Source organism: Brettanomyces bruxellensis, chromosome 1, assembly GCF_011074885.1.
Source record: "Brettanomyces bruxellensis chromosome 1, complete sequence".
NCBI lineage: Eukaryota > Fungi > Ascomycota > Pichiomycetes > Pichiales > Pichiaceae > Brettanomyces > Brettanomyces bruxellensis.
The window spans coordinates 87,339-103,636 of NC_054682.1; the positions used below are offsets into that span (position 1 = coordinate 87,339).

General features: G+C 44.3%; 7 protein-coding genes across 7 annotated transcripts; 5 read left to right on the forward strand and 2 right to left on the reverse strand.

The window, feature by feature from the left end:
• Positions 1 to 238: 238 nt before the first annotated feature.
• On the forward strand, positions 239 to 916 carry RPS14C (40S ribosomal protein S14-3; the record flags this gene model as incomplete). Its single annotated transcript, XM_041280049.1, has 1 exon — positions 239 to 916. One exon carries the CDS (start codon positions 239 to 241, stop codon positions 914 to 916), a length of 678 nt encoding a protein of 225 aa, XP_041134551.1.
• Positions 917 to 1,897: 981 nt separating this feature from the next.
• On the forward strand, positions 1,898 to 3,133 carry BRETT_001500 (uncharacterized protein; the record flags this gene model as incomplete). The annotated part of the gene is made up of 1 exon (XM_041280050.1): positions 1,898 to 3,133. The coding sequence occupies one exon, from the start codon at positions 1,898 to 1,900 to the stop codon at positions 3,131 to 3,133; it is 1,236 nt and encodes a 411-aa protein (XP_041134552.1).
• A 1,016-nt stretch (positions 3,134 to 4,149) lies between these two features.
• On the forward strand, positions 4,150 to 7,635 carry BRETT_001501 (uncharacterized protein; the record flags this gene model as incomplete). The annotated part of the gene is made up of 1 exon (XM_041280051.1): positions 4,150 to 7,635. One exon carries the CDS (start codon positions 4,150 to 4,152, stop codon positions 7,633 to 7,635), a length of 3,486 nt encoding a protein of 1,161 aa, XP_041134553.1.
• Positions 7,636 to 8,965: 1,330 nt separating this feature from the next.
• Positions 8,966 to 10,204, reverse strand: BRETT_001502 (uncharacterized protein; the record flags this gene model as incomplete). The annotated part of the gene is made up of 1 exon (XM_041280052.1): positions 8,966 to 10,204. One exon carries the CDS (start codon positions 10,202 to 10,204, stop codon positions 8,966 to 8,968), a length of 1,239 nt encoding a protein of 412 aa, XP_041134554.1.
• Positions 10,205 to 11,260: 1,056 nt separating this feature from the next.
• Positions 11,261 to 12,601, reverse strand: BRETT_001503 (uncharacterized protein; the record flags this gene model as incomplete). Its single annotated transcript, XM_041280053.1, has 1 exon — positions 11,261 to 12,601. The coding sequence occupies one exon, from the start codon at positions 12,599 to 12,601 to the stop codon at positions 11,261 to 11,263; it is 1,341 nt and encodes a 446-aa protein (XP_041134555.1).
• Positions 12,602 to 13,312: 711 nt separating this feature from the next.
• BRETT_001504 (uncharacterized protein) lies at positions 13,313 to 14,155 on the forward strand (the record flags this gene model as incomplete). Its single annotated transcript, XM_041280054.1, has 1 exon — positions 13,313 to 14,155. One exon carries the CDS (start codon positions 13,313 to 13,315, stop codon positions 14,153 to 14,155), a length of 843 nt encoding a protein of 280 aa, XP_041134556.1.
• A 388-nt stretch (positions 14,156 to 14,543) lies between these two features.
• On the forward strand, positions 14,544 to 15,407 carry BRETT_001505 (uncharacterized protein; the record flags this gene model as incomplete). The annotated part of the gene is made up of 1 exon (XM_041280055.1): positions 14,544 to 15,407. The coding sequence occupies one exon, from the start codon at positions 14,544 to 14,546 to the stop codon at positions 15,405 to 15,407; it is 864 nt and encodes a 287-aa protein (XP_041134557.1).
• Between the last annotated feature and the right edge of the window lie 891 nt (positions 15,408 to 16,298).

The following is a 16,298-nucleotide window of genomic DNA, read 5'->3' on the forward strand; positions in this document are numbered from 1 at the left end:
AAATGGACGGGTGCAATGCAATTACAATAAATACGGGGCAAAAGGGTGGAATAAAGATATAGAAAGATGTGTTTAAACATGACGCAAAAAGCATTTGGGGGAGTTACCATTCAGCAACGTGTGTAAGATCCAGGGCAAAGCAACAGATATATTGTATATGTTCATTTTGGGGGTTTGATATAGAAGCATGCGGAGAGTTTGCACAGGAAACAGGCTTGAAACACAAGATTTATAGTAAATGAACGAGGCACTTGCTGTTTTGCTAGAGAAAGCATTTATGGTTAAGAAAATGGGTAGAAATGCGCAAAATATGATGGGAAAACAGATTGGGAAGACAGCTGGTTGTTCTTTGGACGAGAGAGTTCTTTCATCATGCCTTCATCGTTTGGGAAGTGTGTTTGTGTGTTTTATTTTGGCACAGAGTGTAATTGCAGTATACACAGACAAAGACAAGAGTGAAAGAGAAGTTATACTAACAAGCACAATTCTTAATGCAGAAAACGTCACATTGGGACCACAAGCTAAGGGCTCACAGGAAGTCTTCGGTGTTGCCCACATCTACGCTTCGACTAACGACACATTTGTGCACGTTACCGATATGTCAGGAAGAGAGACTATCGCCAGAGCTACTGGTGGTATGAAGGTGAAGGCAGACAGAGATGAGTCTACTCCTTACGCCGCTATGTTGGCCGCACAGGATGTTGCTCAGAAATGCAGAGAGGTTGGAATTACCGCCGTCCACATCAAGATGAGAGGTACTGGTGGTACCAAGACCAAAACTCCAGGTCCAGGTGCTCAGGCTGCTTTGAGAGCCTTGGCCAGATCCGGATTGAAGATTGGAAGAATTGAGGATGTTACTCCTATTCCATCTGACTCCACCAGGAAGAAAGGTGGTAGAAGAGGTAGAAGATTGTGAGCACTGGATTATAAAGAAGAGACGCGGGGCTACGATCTATCTGTCGTTACTGGTTTGTTGCTTATAATGTATATCTAATCAAGAGACAAGCACTAAGTATTTGAGCGTTGGGATGTACGCACCTTGTACGTGTATATCGCTAAGATCTGTAATGTTGTCTGACACCTTGCAAAGGGTGGATGTGGAGTAGTCCAGGGAGTAAAATGTTAGCCATTGAGATTTCTATTCGGCGGTTGTCCTTATGATTTTATTGGTGGTGTGATAATCGATGGGCTGAGGAATTTTTCATTCTTTATACTACTTGATTAACGATGAACTTATGCTAATTGAGGTCATATAACCTACGATTGGCTTGCTGTTCTGTGCCATTATGTCATATATCGCATTATTTCATAGTTCATGTTACTTCACCTTTTCCTCATTACTCTGTACTAATGCTTCATATATCTCCTCAATATTTCATACTTCATAGTACTTCGTGTTTTCCTCATTATTTTGTACTTAGTATTACATTGTACTTTACATCACTCCGCTCTTCCTTTATATTACCTTGTATAGAACATTATTTCATATCTCAGGTTACTTTGTGTCACATATTACTTCATGCTTCATACCTCAGATTACTTCGTACTTCATATTTCGTGCCTCATATTACTTCATGCTTCATGCCTATTGCATATTTTCCAGCCTCAATCAACTCCAAACCAATCAGATTCCAATAATTATACATAGAATGAGGAGCTACGAAACAACTACATCCCTATCCTCCAATACCTCTATGAGCTCACATCTCCAGAGTACCATGCCCAACAGTGCTACTGGCTTTGTTCCGCAAACTTCTGCTTCCCTGAATTTTTCACGGCGCTACATTTTCCTTTTTTTTGATATCAAAATAAATTGAAAATCCAAAAGCCCATCTTACTCATCATTACATGCATCAATTGCCAGGACAAACACACAAAGACGTCCAACTTGAATGCTATGTCTCTTCTGAAGCCATCCGCCTTTACTATAACCGTGGTATCGGTCGTATTGCGTGCGGGATTTCTGCTGTTCGGACTCTACCAAGATTCGCACATGGAAGTTCCATACACAGACATAGATTATTATGTTTTTACGGATGCGGCTCGTTTTGTCGCCAAAGGGGGCTCTCCTTATTTACGAGAGACATACAGATACACGCCATTGCTTAGTTGGTTCCTTGTTCCAACTGCTTGGGAGCCACAAGAGGTGTGGTTTCACTTTGGAAAGATTTTGTTCATCCTTTGCGATTTGGTCACGGGTATTTTGTCGTTGAAAATTTTACAAAAGCTACACCGAGATACGCGATGGAGTCTCCTTTGGCTTCTTAACCCAATGGTGATCACCATCAGCACACGGGGGAGCTCTGAGAGCCTTCTTACCGTGATGGTTATGGCATCTCTTTACTACATCATCGAAAAACGATACATCGCTTCAGGATTATGGCTGGGACTCGCAATCCACCTCAAAATATACCCCTTTCTCTATATCCCGGCCATGGTGTTGTTCATTGACCCGGCCTGCTCAATATGGCGGCCGATAACACGTCAAAGACTGAAATTCTGCGCTGCTACTGCTGTCTCTTTTCTTGCTCTTACATACCTCATGTATGCATTCTATGGCAACATATACATTGACCAGGCCTTTCTCTATCATCTACGACGCTTGGATCACCGCCATAACTTCTCGATCTACAACATTACGCTCTATTTCACGTCGTTTACGCGGAATTCTGCCCTTTCCAACTCTTCCTGGCTCACTTTGGAGAAATTGGCTTTTGTGCCCCAACTTTTCTTGAGCTTTATAGTCACACCTCTTGCTCTTTGCTACAAGAATGCAGATGCGTCGATTCTCGTCGGCTCATGCTTCATCCAGACGTTTATTTTCATTGCATTCAACAAAGTGATCACCTCTCAGTATTTCATCTGGTTTTTGTGTCTTCTCCCCGTTTACATATCGGGAACGACTATTTCACCATGCAGAGGTGCTATTCTTGTTGCAGGCTGGATTATCACGCAGGCATTGTGGCTTTGGTACGGATATCGGCTCGAGTTTCAAGGTGAGTTTGGTATTTTTCATTATGGACTATGGACTTCAAGCTGCTTTTTCTTCATTTGGAACTGTGTCATGGCTCACGATCTGATAGCCGATGTCCGGAAACAGAGCATGCAGTTGGTCCAGAAGAAGCAGAAGTAGTGCAGACAATATGTTTGAAAGTGAAGCTTGACGACGCACGCTTGTGCAATATGTTGGCTTGCTGTTTAAAGCCGGATGCAGATTTCGGCAAACTTTGCTAAGGATAATTTATTGGTGTCAGGAGGCGCCTGCGTCTAAACGAGGAATTGAGAGCTTAGTTTGCGATTTTTCGGTATATGAACACGAAAAGGAATTTTTTTGAGAATGGTAGATTGGGAAGATGACGTAAGGGGAAGCCAAGAAATGTGAATGATTAAAATAATATTGATAGAGCCAGAATAATAACAGAAGAAAAGCAGATTTATGACTAAGTAGTGGGTGAAAGAGCAAGTAAGTAAGCGAGAAAATAAGTGAGCAAGAAGTTAAGCAAGAAGTTAAGCATGAGATTAAGTAGATAAGCAAGAAATTAAGTAATCCAGCAAGTAACTAAGAGTAACCAAGTAAGAGAGCCATTAATAGAGCACATTTCTATGTTTCATCGAAAAATCAACTACATACCGAATAAAGAGAATGAAAATACGTAACACGGAAATATTCAACAAATGCCAGGTAATCCCAGCCCAGCAAAGAAATGCGGAAATGAGAGAATAACAATAAAAATAGAGATTAATCTAAAAACAGCACATTGATCTTTTTTAATTCGGAGAAACAACAAAAAAGAAAAATAAGGGGAATCCAAAAAAAAATATAGCCAAGAAAAGACATCGAGGACGAGAAAGAGAGGTTTTGAAATTCATCACTTTCCGTTGCTTATTGCACCAATCACTTTGACTCCAGCCCAGATCACCTTCATTGCAACTTGGATTTGACCTTGTGTCAGAGCTCATCTTATTAGACATTGTGGGTGCGGATTTGTATTTATTTTCATATCGATAATTGATTTAATTTCATCTTGCTTTATTGTTTTTTTTTCATCTAACAGCAAAACAGTCTTCATACAAGTGTGACGTGATACATGAACCAATAGAAAAAAGCACAAAGATATTAGTGCAAATACGAATTGTTGCATTTAGAATATGGAAACATTTGAAGTGCGGTCCAAGTCTTTCACCATCAAGTGGGTGAAAGCGCCGGATAATACATACATTAGGTGGGAATTAAAGCCACTCAAGCGGTCGATCAATCTGGGAATCTATCGATACAACAGCCGAGACGAAATTTCCGAGAGCAGCGCATCTGCGCAGAGTGCCGGCGCCAGCAGTGCCAGCGCAGTGTACGGGAGTGAGAATACGAGCGCCTCTGTGATCAGCGAGCCGCGCGATCGCGCAAGCGCGTCCAACCTCAGCGCATCCTGGGAGGCGGCGGACCCGCAGGCCGACGGCGCTGGCGACGACAAAAGCGCCAAGGCTGTGAAATCCGTTCAGCTGTTTTCCAGGGAGAACATCAGCGTCGACGCCGTTAACAGGGTGCCCCGGAAGTTGTTCAGCACGATTCACAAGACGTTTTTCAGCACGGCGGCAGGAGAGCGCGGCGTCTCAAAGGAAGTGCTTGCGCGCAGTACGGATGCGGATGCAGATGCGCAGGTGCAGGCGCATGTACCAGAAGAAGCGCCGGCCGGCGCTGCACGTGAGCGGCCGTTCCCAAGCCCAAGCTCCACTGAGAGCAGCCAGAGGAAGCCAAGGCATCGTTCAGAGAGCCGCAGCTCGCTGATAAGCTTCAACAGAGTGTCATCTTTGGAAGAGCGCATAGATCGGCACTTGACACAAGAAAAATGGGTGGGAAGTTGCGCAGGGGACGAGTTCATAAGTCGCGCATTCCGTGTGGAGCGCGGCGGGTTGTTTGCTTTTGTGTTTGACAACACGTTCAGCCGCACGAAGGCGAAAAAAGTGATGTTTACGCAGTGGGTGGAGGACGGAGAGGAGCCAGCGCGGGCGGCGCAGGCGGAGCGCATGGGGTGCATGGTGGAGCGCAGGGCGGGGCGCAGCGAGCGCAGCTCTGAGCGGCTGCACAGCCACATGCACAGCCACATGCATTTGCACCATCACGGGCATGACCATGTTGAGCCGCCGGAGCCCCACCCAAGCGACCCGGACGACACTTTGCAGGAGGAGGAACCCCGTGCGGAGGGCGGCGGCGCGGAGAAACAGGCAAATGAGGAAAATTTGGAAGATGAAGAAGAGGAGAAATCAGCACATATAAGATTTAAGCTTCCAGAAGAGAAGCAACTGGGCAAGAACACGATTATGATCCGGCTGAAAGGCGTGCAGTACCTCCAGGGGATCCTCCGGAAGAAGAGGAGGCGCGCGGGAGGCAACTTTGTGCGGCGGTTCTTCAACTTGAACTTCAAGTATGCAGTTTTGGACTATTATGCAGACGAGACGTCAAACAACGTCAGGGGCAACATGTTGGTGACACAGGCGGTGATTTCGGCGGACGTCAAGCAGCAGATGTTGTACCTGGACTCGGGAATGGAGCAGTGGATCCTCAAGGCGGTCACCAAGGAGGATTTTGACGTTTGGGTGCAGGCATTCGATTACATCAAGAAGAAAAACCGCCAGCAGCGGCTTCTGCAGCAGCCAGGTGGCGCAATGCAGCCGCAGGCATCCGCTGAGCAGTCTCTCATGTCGATTCCTGTGGATGGCTACGGGATTGGGGCCATCGACGACTATATAGACGCCAACGACAAACAGAGAACTTCCATAAGTTATGACTTAACCAAGCTCCAGAAACTCGCAGATACTGCCGCCAGCACACTTGGCGACCTCAAGGGAGAGGTGGAGGCGCACTGGGCGAAGAAGAAGATGGATAAGAGGGAGCGGAAAGAGCGGAAAGAGCGGGAGACGGAAATCGTGCAAGATGCGGCAAATCTCATCACACAGATTCAGTCGCGGGTCGGGAATATCCGCGGGCGGTTTACCGCACTTGCGGATGAGGACGCTGACGCATACGTGGCCAGCATTCTTTCTGGCGCCAAGCGGCCCTTGACGCGCACCACGACTGCGGCGACTTCTGTGCTGTCCCAGGACTTCTTTGATGCGCAGGATGTGATGGAGGAGATGAATGAGGGCGTGGTGATGGTTGGCGCCGAGGCGGAGGCCGGCGCAGGAGCGGATGTGGACACAAGCGCAAGAGCTGGCGCGGGCGTGGATTCTGGCGCAGACGCCGGGCAGCCCGCCGCAGCGCACCGAGTCGAGATCAAGTACGGTAGCAAGGAGAACATCTTCGTGTCACAACTCGAGAGCGAGCCGGAGTCCGTGTCTTCTTCAAACGAGTGCAGTGACGAGGATGAGGCCGCGGCGGGAGAAGTAGTCGGTGTGCCTGCAGCGCTGGCAGCGCCCGCAGCGCCGGATGCGCAGCTTGGCGGCGTAAGAGACCTGTACCCGCTCCCGTATGCGGGCGCAGTCGAGTACAGAAAGGACATTCCACCCTGCGCGGCGCCTCCACCTTCACTCATCGGCATTCTTAGAAAAAGCCTCGGCAAGGATCTCACCGGAATCACCATGCCAATAACTTCAAATGAGCCGATTTCCTTCATGCAAAAATATGCGGAGTGCTTCGAGTACGCAGCGCTGTTGAATCGCGCAGCCACAGATAGCGCCGAGTCGGGTGCGCGGATGCTGGATATCGCGTGCTTCGCGGTCAGCTATCTGTCATCATACCGCGCAAAGACGCGCAGCCAGCGCAAGCCCTTCAACCCGCTCTTGGGCGAGACTTTCGAGATGGTGCGCCCAGAAATGGGCTTGCGCATGCTCTGCGAGAAGGTCGTGCACCACCCGGTGGTGTTCGCGGCGCGCGCAGAGGGCGCAAAGTGGCAGGTGGACCATTGTTTTGCGCCGCAGCAGAAATTTTACGGCAAGGCGGCGGAGATGTTTGTGGACGGCAAAGTGTACCTCAAATTAGTGGGCGGAGAAAGCGGCAAAAACGAAACCTACGAGTGGTTGCAGCCGACGGTGGCAATCAAGAATGTGATATCGCTAACTGGGGAGCGGTATTCTGAGCCGACGGCCCAGATGACAATCCATTCCAGCACGGGTTACCGGGCGGTGATTTGCTTTTTGCCCGACAAGTCGCACTTTTCGAGCCGGCGGTCGGAGAAACTGACGGTGAAAGTGTACGGTCCGACGAGCAAAAGTCCGCTCAAGACGGCGGCGGGAACATGGACGCAGAGCGTGCGCGACGACGAGAGCGGAGAAACGGTGTGGGAGGTCGGGAATTTGGTGCCGGATGCCGACGACAAGTTTGGATTCACGGAGTTCGCGGCGGGTCTCAACGGGATGACGGAGATTGACCGCGGGTGTGCTCCGTTCGACTCGCGGCGCAGGCCCGACCAGCGCATGTACGAGCAGGGCGACGTTGATAAGGCGGAGGCGCTGAAACTCGATCTCGAGCAGAGGCAGAGAGACCGGCGCAGCGCCCCCGATGGGAACCCCGTCACGCACAAACCAGCATTCTTCAAAAAATCGGGCCCCGGCGATTTGGACTACACTTTTGTGGAGGGCCCGGAGAGTTACTGGGAGCGCAGGAGGCGCCAGGACTGGGAGGGGCTTGTCAAGTTGTGGTAATGTAGACATAATATTAGAAAGGCAGGATAAGTACTGTTATAGATTTAGAGTGTGGTTGGGGAAAAAATTGGTTTTGTCTGTCTTTTTTTTTTTCTTTTTTTTTTGTTCCCATCCTACCTCCTCTTTCCTTGTCCTCTGACTGTTGAGGGTGCATTTAAATAAAGCAGCAAATACTGTTGAGTGGTATTGATATTGTAATGGTATTTGTTTTGATAACGTAAAGGTATTTGTTTTGTATTTATTTTGTATTTTCGATTTCTGGTTTCACTTTTCTTCTGTATTTTTGATTTCTAGTTACTCTTGTCTTTCCTAAGTCATATTCCTATTTTCTTTCCTAAGTCATATTCCTATTTTCTTTCCTATTTTCCATTTCTAATTCCTAGTTCCTTTCCTAAGTCATATTCCTATTTTCTTTCCTATTTTCCATTTCTAATTCCTGTCCTATTTTCCTCCCAATCCCTTTTTTCTTCCTATTTTCTTCCTATTTACTCATCTTCCCATTTACTCCTTTTTTGCTTTACATACTGCTATACCTGATACATTTCTAATTTATACTTCTGTTTACTAATACCAAGAACTGTCCCGGAACTGCAACTGGGATCCATCCCACATGCTTTGAGTAATTTCTTATTAAATACTTTGTGCTGTTTTTCTAGTCTTACAAGTGGTAGTGTTCATTAAAAAGAACAACTCCGAACAACTCGAATAAGCCAAAGTGATGACACTTTCTTTAAGCGAAAAGACTAGTGTATGCAAGGTGTATAGCGTTTATTCACTTCATCTATAAACATAATGAGCTGTGCCTATCATGCTAATTGACCGATTTCTCACGATGCTTTCTATATTGAAATATATACAGTCCTCATTCAGGATTTGATACTTAATTCCCAATTCAGCAAGAAAGCTTTACTCACTTCAATCAAATAACACACCCAGTTTCAGCAACCCTCTCAATGTCTTCAATCCAATAAACATGAGCAGCTCAGTTATTACCATTTATCATTTTACTTTCCCTTTTATCTATCGGTGTATTCATCCTCTTCCATCACGTTTATCCTATGTGATTCCGCTTGAATTTTTCGACTCCTTTTATTATCTATATTGCCAATTCCTACATCTGCGATCGTACCTCTGATTTATACTCTCAATCTCAGTCTCAATCTCAATCTCTAATCTTTAATCTCAGTGCTCTAATCTCACGAGATCTACTTCAATTCAGCTTCCGCAATGTTACTTTCCATTCTACTCCCATTCTCCTTTCTTTCTACCTCCTATCCTATACCCAATGTATTTACCTATACCCATTTGCCTATTTAAATATTATATATAGCTATTGCTCGCTCTCATCCTCGACGCTTGTGAACACAAAAGATGTGAATATCATCAAAATTCCAACGTAATACCATGGCGAAATATGCACCGTTTGGAAGAAAAACGAGTCGCATATCATCGACAACGGAATCGCCGTGGAAAGCGAAAGTGATGTCACCAAAGGTGAGGTGAGCAAAGATGCAACCGATGCACAATAGTCGGAAACTGCATTGAGAAGACCACAGAAAAAGACTGCAGCAAAGATTTTTGGATCATGGGGAAAGCTGAACTCCTCCACCCCGAACAAATCTGCAAGAAATAGAAGAGGCGGCACAAATGCGATTGTGCTCAATCCAAGCGTCGTGTACATGATTGCATCGCAATCTTTGGACTTCTCCTGTCTGCCAAGCATCCACTTCATGAGCACAAGGAAGCCCGAATATGCCATCGCGGCCAGAAGGCAGAGAAAGTTGCCTAAAACGGCCTCCAATGACGCACTTCCCAATCCAAGCACTCCCATCACCATTTCTGACGTTGTCTTGTCCAGAAACGTCACCAGGCAGATTCCGCATATGCTGGTGGCAATGGCCGCGAGTTTTGACCACGTGAACTTCTCCACGCTGAACAAAACACCAAGAACCAACGAAAAAAGTGAGGATGTTGTAGATAGCACTGTCTCGTTCGAGCCACTCGTGTATTTGAGTGCTGTGGTGGCACACGCCCCACTTATGAAGTATATAAATGCGATTACCGCACCCATTGTAACGATATTTCCCGTGCGAAGTGGCTTGGGCTCACTTTCCACGCTTCTTACGTGCACAACTGCCGTTTTCCCGTCAATTTTATCGATATTCGACGAAAAATCGTCATCCGAAACACCACTGCCATAGCTTACACGTGTATCGTCCGGATCCAGTAGCGGAACACTCTCGCTTGTGCCAAAAAGCACATGCAACCGCCTGAAAAAGATACGAAAGCCGTACTTTAGGGCTCTGAACGGCATCCGTCCACCAAAAATAACAAAGAACATCCCGTCGATCGCAGCCACGAAAAGCGGGTGGTCATAATCGCTTCCCTTCATGACCATATTGGCCAATTGTACTGTAATAACCCACGTGATCACAAGTACTAACAAGCACAAAAAGCCTTTGAGCCATCTTCTGCGTTTTTTCAGCGCAGAAACACGCGCCGCCTCCTTTCTTATCTGCTCCACAGTCGCGTCCGTTGTCGAAGTCTCAATATTGCTTTCAGGTGTCATTGTGATGGCAATTATACTTGATGCTTGTCTCTTTTCAATAAAGTGGAAACGTGTCCCTGTTTGTGATGCGAGTATCTATATTCAACAAGGTATTTGGTTTCTCTTTTCGGGAGAAAACGCGAGCTGTGTCCTGATGCAGTGCTGGAATAGGTATGATTTCAAGTTGCTAAAAACGAATGATGAAACACAGATCAGTGAATATTATTATGGCGAAAGTGCAAAGCGACTGGAGACGATGAAACCGGAATGAAAATGTGATGCGTAAGAAAATGCAAGTGGGGATGGAGCAGTCAAGTATGGATTTGGCAAAGCAAAGAGCAAAAAGAGGCAAAAGTAAAAGGTGCTGTAACGAAATGAAACAGGCAACAGGCAGAGTGTATATACATGTGTTAAAAATATTATCTCTGGGCTCCCTGGATGCAGTAAGGATAAAGAATAAAAATAAAGGGAAGAAGGAAAACAAAAAACAAAAAACAAAAAATTAAAAATAATACGAAGAGTGCTAGATAAGGAATTCCAGGGAAAAACTCCTCCCACTATCCCAATACCCCTTTCCAGATCTGCGAGTCGCGCCCCTCCTGTCGATAAGAGTTTCCCGATTGGTCCCGAATTTATTATCCATAAAGGTACGTATGCACTACCGGGCATGAATTTTTCCAGAGATAAGGTTGCAGCCAAGCGGTGGAATGTTGACTGGTTCCAGAGGCACAAAGCAACAACAACTAAAACTCAGGCAAAACGGATGAAAGGCATTTGAATCCAAAATTAGCCAGACGCTCTATTTGAATCTCTACACAGCATGAAAAAGACATTTGAATATTTGCACAGCATGCAATAAAATGGCATTTGAATATTTGCACAGCATGCAATAAAATGACATTTGAATATTTGCACAGCATGCAGTAAAAAGACATTTGAATCTCTACACAACACGCAACAAATCTCCAATATACATTTCTAATATAAATTTCTAATATACAATGCGAATTTTATATACTATACAATAAATGACCAACAGCGCAAACAAACAAACAAATCCCCCAGAAAAATCGCTTTTCAGCAATCATCGAAATTGAGCTTTTTCGGCTTCACAGCCAGCTCCTCGGGACTCATTTTCCTCTTCACCCTTCTTCCAGAAGTCTGGTTGATATACTCGATCTCCTCAACTCTGTCCTGGTCACGTGACACAGGTTCTCTTCCGCGCTTACTCCCCCTGCTGCCGCGGAAAGGATTGAAAATTCTCTCGTGTCTAATAATTTCGTTTGGATCGTCTTCTTCAACAATTGACGATCTGCCAAGCCCAGGAATATGGATCTGCGTTTTGTTAGGTGGGGTTTGTGCCCCAACCTCGGCCAAATCCTCCTCGTTCTCCTGTGCAAACAAGATTTTTGGCTTGATTGATCTTTCGTATTCATTTAGCGATCTGATGACTTTCTTGCCGGTTCTTTGGTTCACAAGTTCGACCTCATGTGCAAACCGGCTGTATTCCTCGGGCATATGTCTGCTCTTATGCTCAAATTGGCCCACAAATGGATTTATTATTGGTTTGATCTTGCCCGTTTCCAACTCCTCGTTGTCGGAAAGCCCGCTCTTTTCCTCAACATACTGCTTGTACGCATAATCTTTGCTCGTTAGCTGGTTTTTCGGAGTACTTGGCACGCTTGGCATGCTTTCTGTACCTGGTATCAAGTCCGGTTCATCAAACTCAAGCTTCTTGCTCACTTTGCGTAGTCCCTGCTCTGGTTTTTCATCCTCGCTTTCCTCGTCACTCGTATAATTCATGAGTTGTTCCTCGCGGCTCAAAGTGCGACCCTTTGCTGGTTTTCGCACCTTTCTCACGGTCAAAATCGACTGTTCCATTCTTAAATGAGGTGTTTGGGTCTCTCTGTCAGCACAATGCGGTCTCAGAAGATCATCCCCCAGCTGTAGATGCGATTCTGGCCCATGTCTAAAGCGTAACTCTGGGAAATTTCGACCAGTACCAACTGTTGATGATGCCAGTGGAAACAGAAAAGTTCCCGCACTATTCACCGGCTCTGGTCTTTCCTTAAACTCAATAGCATCCCCAAGTCTCTTTCTGGTGTTTCCTCCCCATCTGGGCGTCTGTCTTGGTGTTTCCAGTTGTCCAGTATGCTGCTTTTGGTCTTCCGATTGCCGAAAAGATTTCGACGGCGATAAAAGCGGCTTCTTGTATGTTTCAAACGGTGTATTCGGCGTTATAAGTTGGCGCTGATGCTGGTGTAAATCTGGACGTGATGAAGGTGTCTTTGCCTTCGCCTGCATTAGAGAATCACTGCTTCCCACATCTGTAGTATTTGATTCTATGCTGTCTCTTCTAATTTTGCTTTTCCTCACCTCTGTAATAGAAGGCGGCGTCGATGGCTGTAAATATGACATTGTTTGGGCCTTTAGAAATGTCCACTTTCTGCTCCCAAATTGTGTGTAATCTGATAAAAGGTTTCACTATAATGTGCAATGGAGAGATGTCTAGAAAAGCATCAACTTTAGACTTTATTACGGTTGCTTTTCGACAAACACACTTATACTTCAGTACTGATGTGGTAGCTTCAAATCAAAAAGATTCTCTCAACTGTCAAGAATCATGGATGTAAATATTACACTCTAAGCTTATTTTTATCTAAATTTWWTTTATTTTTGTTTCATATTATTTCTTTTTGTTACATACCAGAAAAAAAAAATGGCTGGTTTCCTTCAGCAGAATGTCAGAGGCTAAAAAATCTGGGTCTCGATTTTCTTTCATTATTGCCGCTTCTGCCTTAATTGCGTGCATGGCTGGTGCACTTAATTTGCCCCTTCCGGCCCCTTGTCCCTTTTCGGCAAAATGTCGCTAACTTTCCCACTGCTTTGGGTGCACGGGTGCGATCGTATAATTGCATTTACAGGCTGCATTGCCCGCATGCCCTTTGATTTCATTTACCGGATTTTTTTTTTTTTTTGCCAACGATCCCTCTTCATTGTCAGCACTAATAAGCCCCTGGTTAAATCAGTGTTTACCCCCTTGTTGTATTATTTTTAGACTGTGCGGAGAGAATTTGTGGCCTCCAGAATACTACAATACCATCAATTGAACATTTTTCATTTGCCATCATGTCTTTTAAAGCGCTTCCCCTAAACAACGGTGCCAAAATTCCATTTATGGGACTTGGCACTTGGGATATTCGGAATGCAACATCGGTAGTTGAGGCTGCTCTAGATGCCGGATACAGGATGATTGATACTGCAGTGTTGTATGGCAACGAACGAGAGTGTGGACAGGGGATTTTGAATTGGCTACAGAAGGATCCAGTGCACCATAAAAGAAAAGATGTTTTTTACATTACAAAACTTTGGAACGACCAAAATGGCTACAGTAATGCCAAAAATGCCATTCATGAGTGCTTGAACAAGGTTTCCGGACTCGAGTACATCGACTTGTTGCTTATCCATTCTCCAACCGAGGGAAAAAGACTCAGATTGGAAACTTATAAGGCAATGCAGGAAGCTGTTGAATCTGGCATTGTGAAGTCAATTGGTGTTTCAAACTACGGTGAAGGACACATTGATGAGTTACTTTCTTGGGATGGGCTTAGAGTGAAGCCTGTAGTGAATGAAATTGAGGTTTCTCCTTGGTGTATGCGGCAAGAACTTTGCGATTTCACAAAAAGCAGAGGACTTCAAGTAATTGCTTATGCGCCACTCTCACACGCCTACAGAATTAACGATCCGGATGCAGTGAGTCTTGCAAAGAAAAAAGGCGTCAGTAGTGCCCAGATTTTGATTAGATGGTCCATCCAGAAAGGATACATCCCAATTCCAAAAACGAAGACGATTAGTCGATTGGCCCAGAACTTGGACGTTTTGTCATTTGAGCTCAGCCCGGCTGAAATGGCACAGCTCGATCATCCGGAAGTTCATGATCCATCTGATTGGGATGTGGTCCATTGTCCATAAGGATCAGTATTATGCAATTGTTTACGTTCAGTATACCATCTTTTTTTTTTTATAATGAAACGCATCGCAGCAACTTCTCTTGCTTGATCCGGTTCGAACCCAGGTGTGGGTGATTTAGCGATTGAATTTTTGCTTGTGAATACATGTCGGTTGTGTTCATTCTTAGAGCAATAAATCATTATCCCAGCTTTCCGGATCTCTCGAGGAATTTTTATCTTGACAGGATTATTTTTTCTTTGATTTTCAATTTTCAACTTCTAAAAAAAAATATATATAAAATATCGAAACGAGATCTATCCTATAGTTTAATAAGGTATCTTAGTGCATCTAACAAAGCACTTTTTTCAGCCAATACAAATTCTCAGAGTACTAAAAATAGCCTTTTAGAATGTCAGCAAGTAGCTCAGATGAGGCATTGGATGCGGTGTCACTGAATGACCTGGGAATTTTTAATGAACCGGATGATTTCAGACCAAAACCAGAAAAAGCACACTTTGTGGTATACGAGCGAAAAGGGTACAGACAAGAGGACGAGCGCGGAGTAAAGCAGATAAAACTTCGCTTGGTGGGTAAATCTCCACTTTGGGGACATCTTCTATGGAATGCAGGCAAATATACAGCCGAATATATAGATAAGCACGCACAAGAACTTGTAAGAGGAAAAAACGTCGTTGAGTTTGGCTCTGCATCTACACTTCCGTCTCTGTTATGTTGTATAGATGGCGCAAGGAGGGTTGTTGCAACAGATTACCCGGACCAGGACCTTCTGTTGAATATGCAATACAACATCGAGCATTTAGATTTTGATAAAGATACCAAAAGCAGAGTTCTTAGTACAGAAGGCTTCATCTGGGGAAATGACACTCAGCCAATTAGAGAAAAGCTTAGGGCCCCAGACGGAAGCAAGTATGATGAGTTTGCCGACTTTGTGATTATGTCCGATCTTGTATTTAACCACACTGAGCATAGGAAGCTTCTGAGATCATGCAAGGAGCTAATTAAGCCACTTTCAGATAAAAATAAGCCAAGGAGTGGTGGAAAATGTCTTGTTGTGTGGAGTCCACATCGTCCACGGAAGAAGATGATTGAGAATGACTTCAACTTCTTTGAGATAGCCAAGACGGAGTTCAAATTTGATGTTGAGTTTGTGGAAATGGTGCATTGGTCGCATCCGATGTTTTTGGAGGAGCCGAAGGAGACAGAAGAGATTAGAAAGCGTGTTTACTGTTATATTCTTCATCCCACATGGTGAATGTGTGTCGTGTGAATAGATTAGTGGAACTATGTGAAAAAGTGAAGGATCTTCCGGTTGTACATGTAGTAATGCTTTATAGTATATGTATAATTCCATAAATTTAGTTTTATGATAGCATGAGTACGAAGTTGAAGTTTACTACTGTAAATATGTATTTAGTTGTTTATCATAGCGAAAAATACATTGGATGTTTTTCATCCTTTGCCAAATTCTTCATATATGAACTATCACTTTCTGTATTTGGTTCATTGATGCATTTGGGCTCCAATTGAAGACCGAACTTTGGCTTAAAGATTATACTGTGGTCTGTTAGTTGTAGTTTGCTAAAAACTTCAAATGATATAATCCACCTTTGAACAACATCCAAATGCTCATGTACTTGTTCCTTCAAATGTGTCACATTTTAATTCAATTTAGTTGAAACCAAGCTCCCGTTGAAGGAGCATATTGATGAGATTTTTGTCTTACTACGTAATTCAGAAATTTATCACGTATTTATTCATTAGAATGTTGACTAACCGATTATGAAGAATATGCACGGATATATTATCATTTTATCTCGTTAAATACCAGCTAACATTAATAGACAAGCTTTGGCACAATATGAAATTAATGAGTACAGCATACATAATCTAAAATGTATCTAGATGATATTGCATTTTTGTATGCTTAATCATGGTATTCTTGATATATTAAACTAAAACGACTTTCCTCAGATTGATATTTAATGCTTGGGAGTTAGTGGTCTAATTCTTATGAGCTATGAGTTTTCCTAAATACCATCTTTGATCTTTCAGAAATGTTGAATGAATTGAATGTAGACCATGGAGTTTATTGAATTGTCTAACTTATTTAATTCGGTAGGCATTAGATTCATAACTGCTGAAT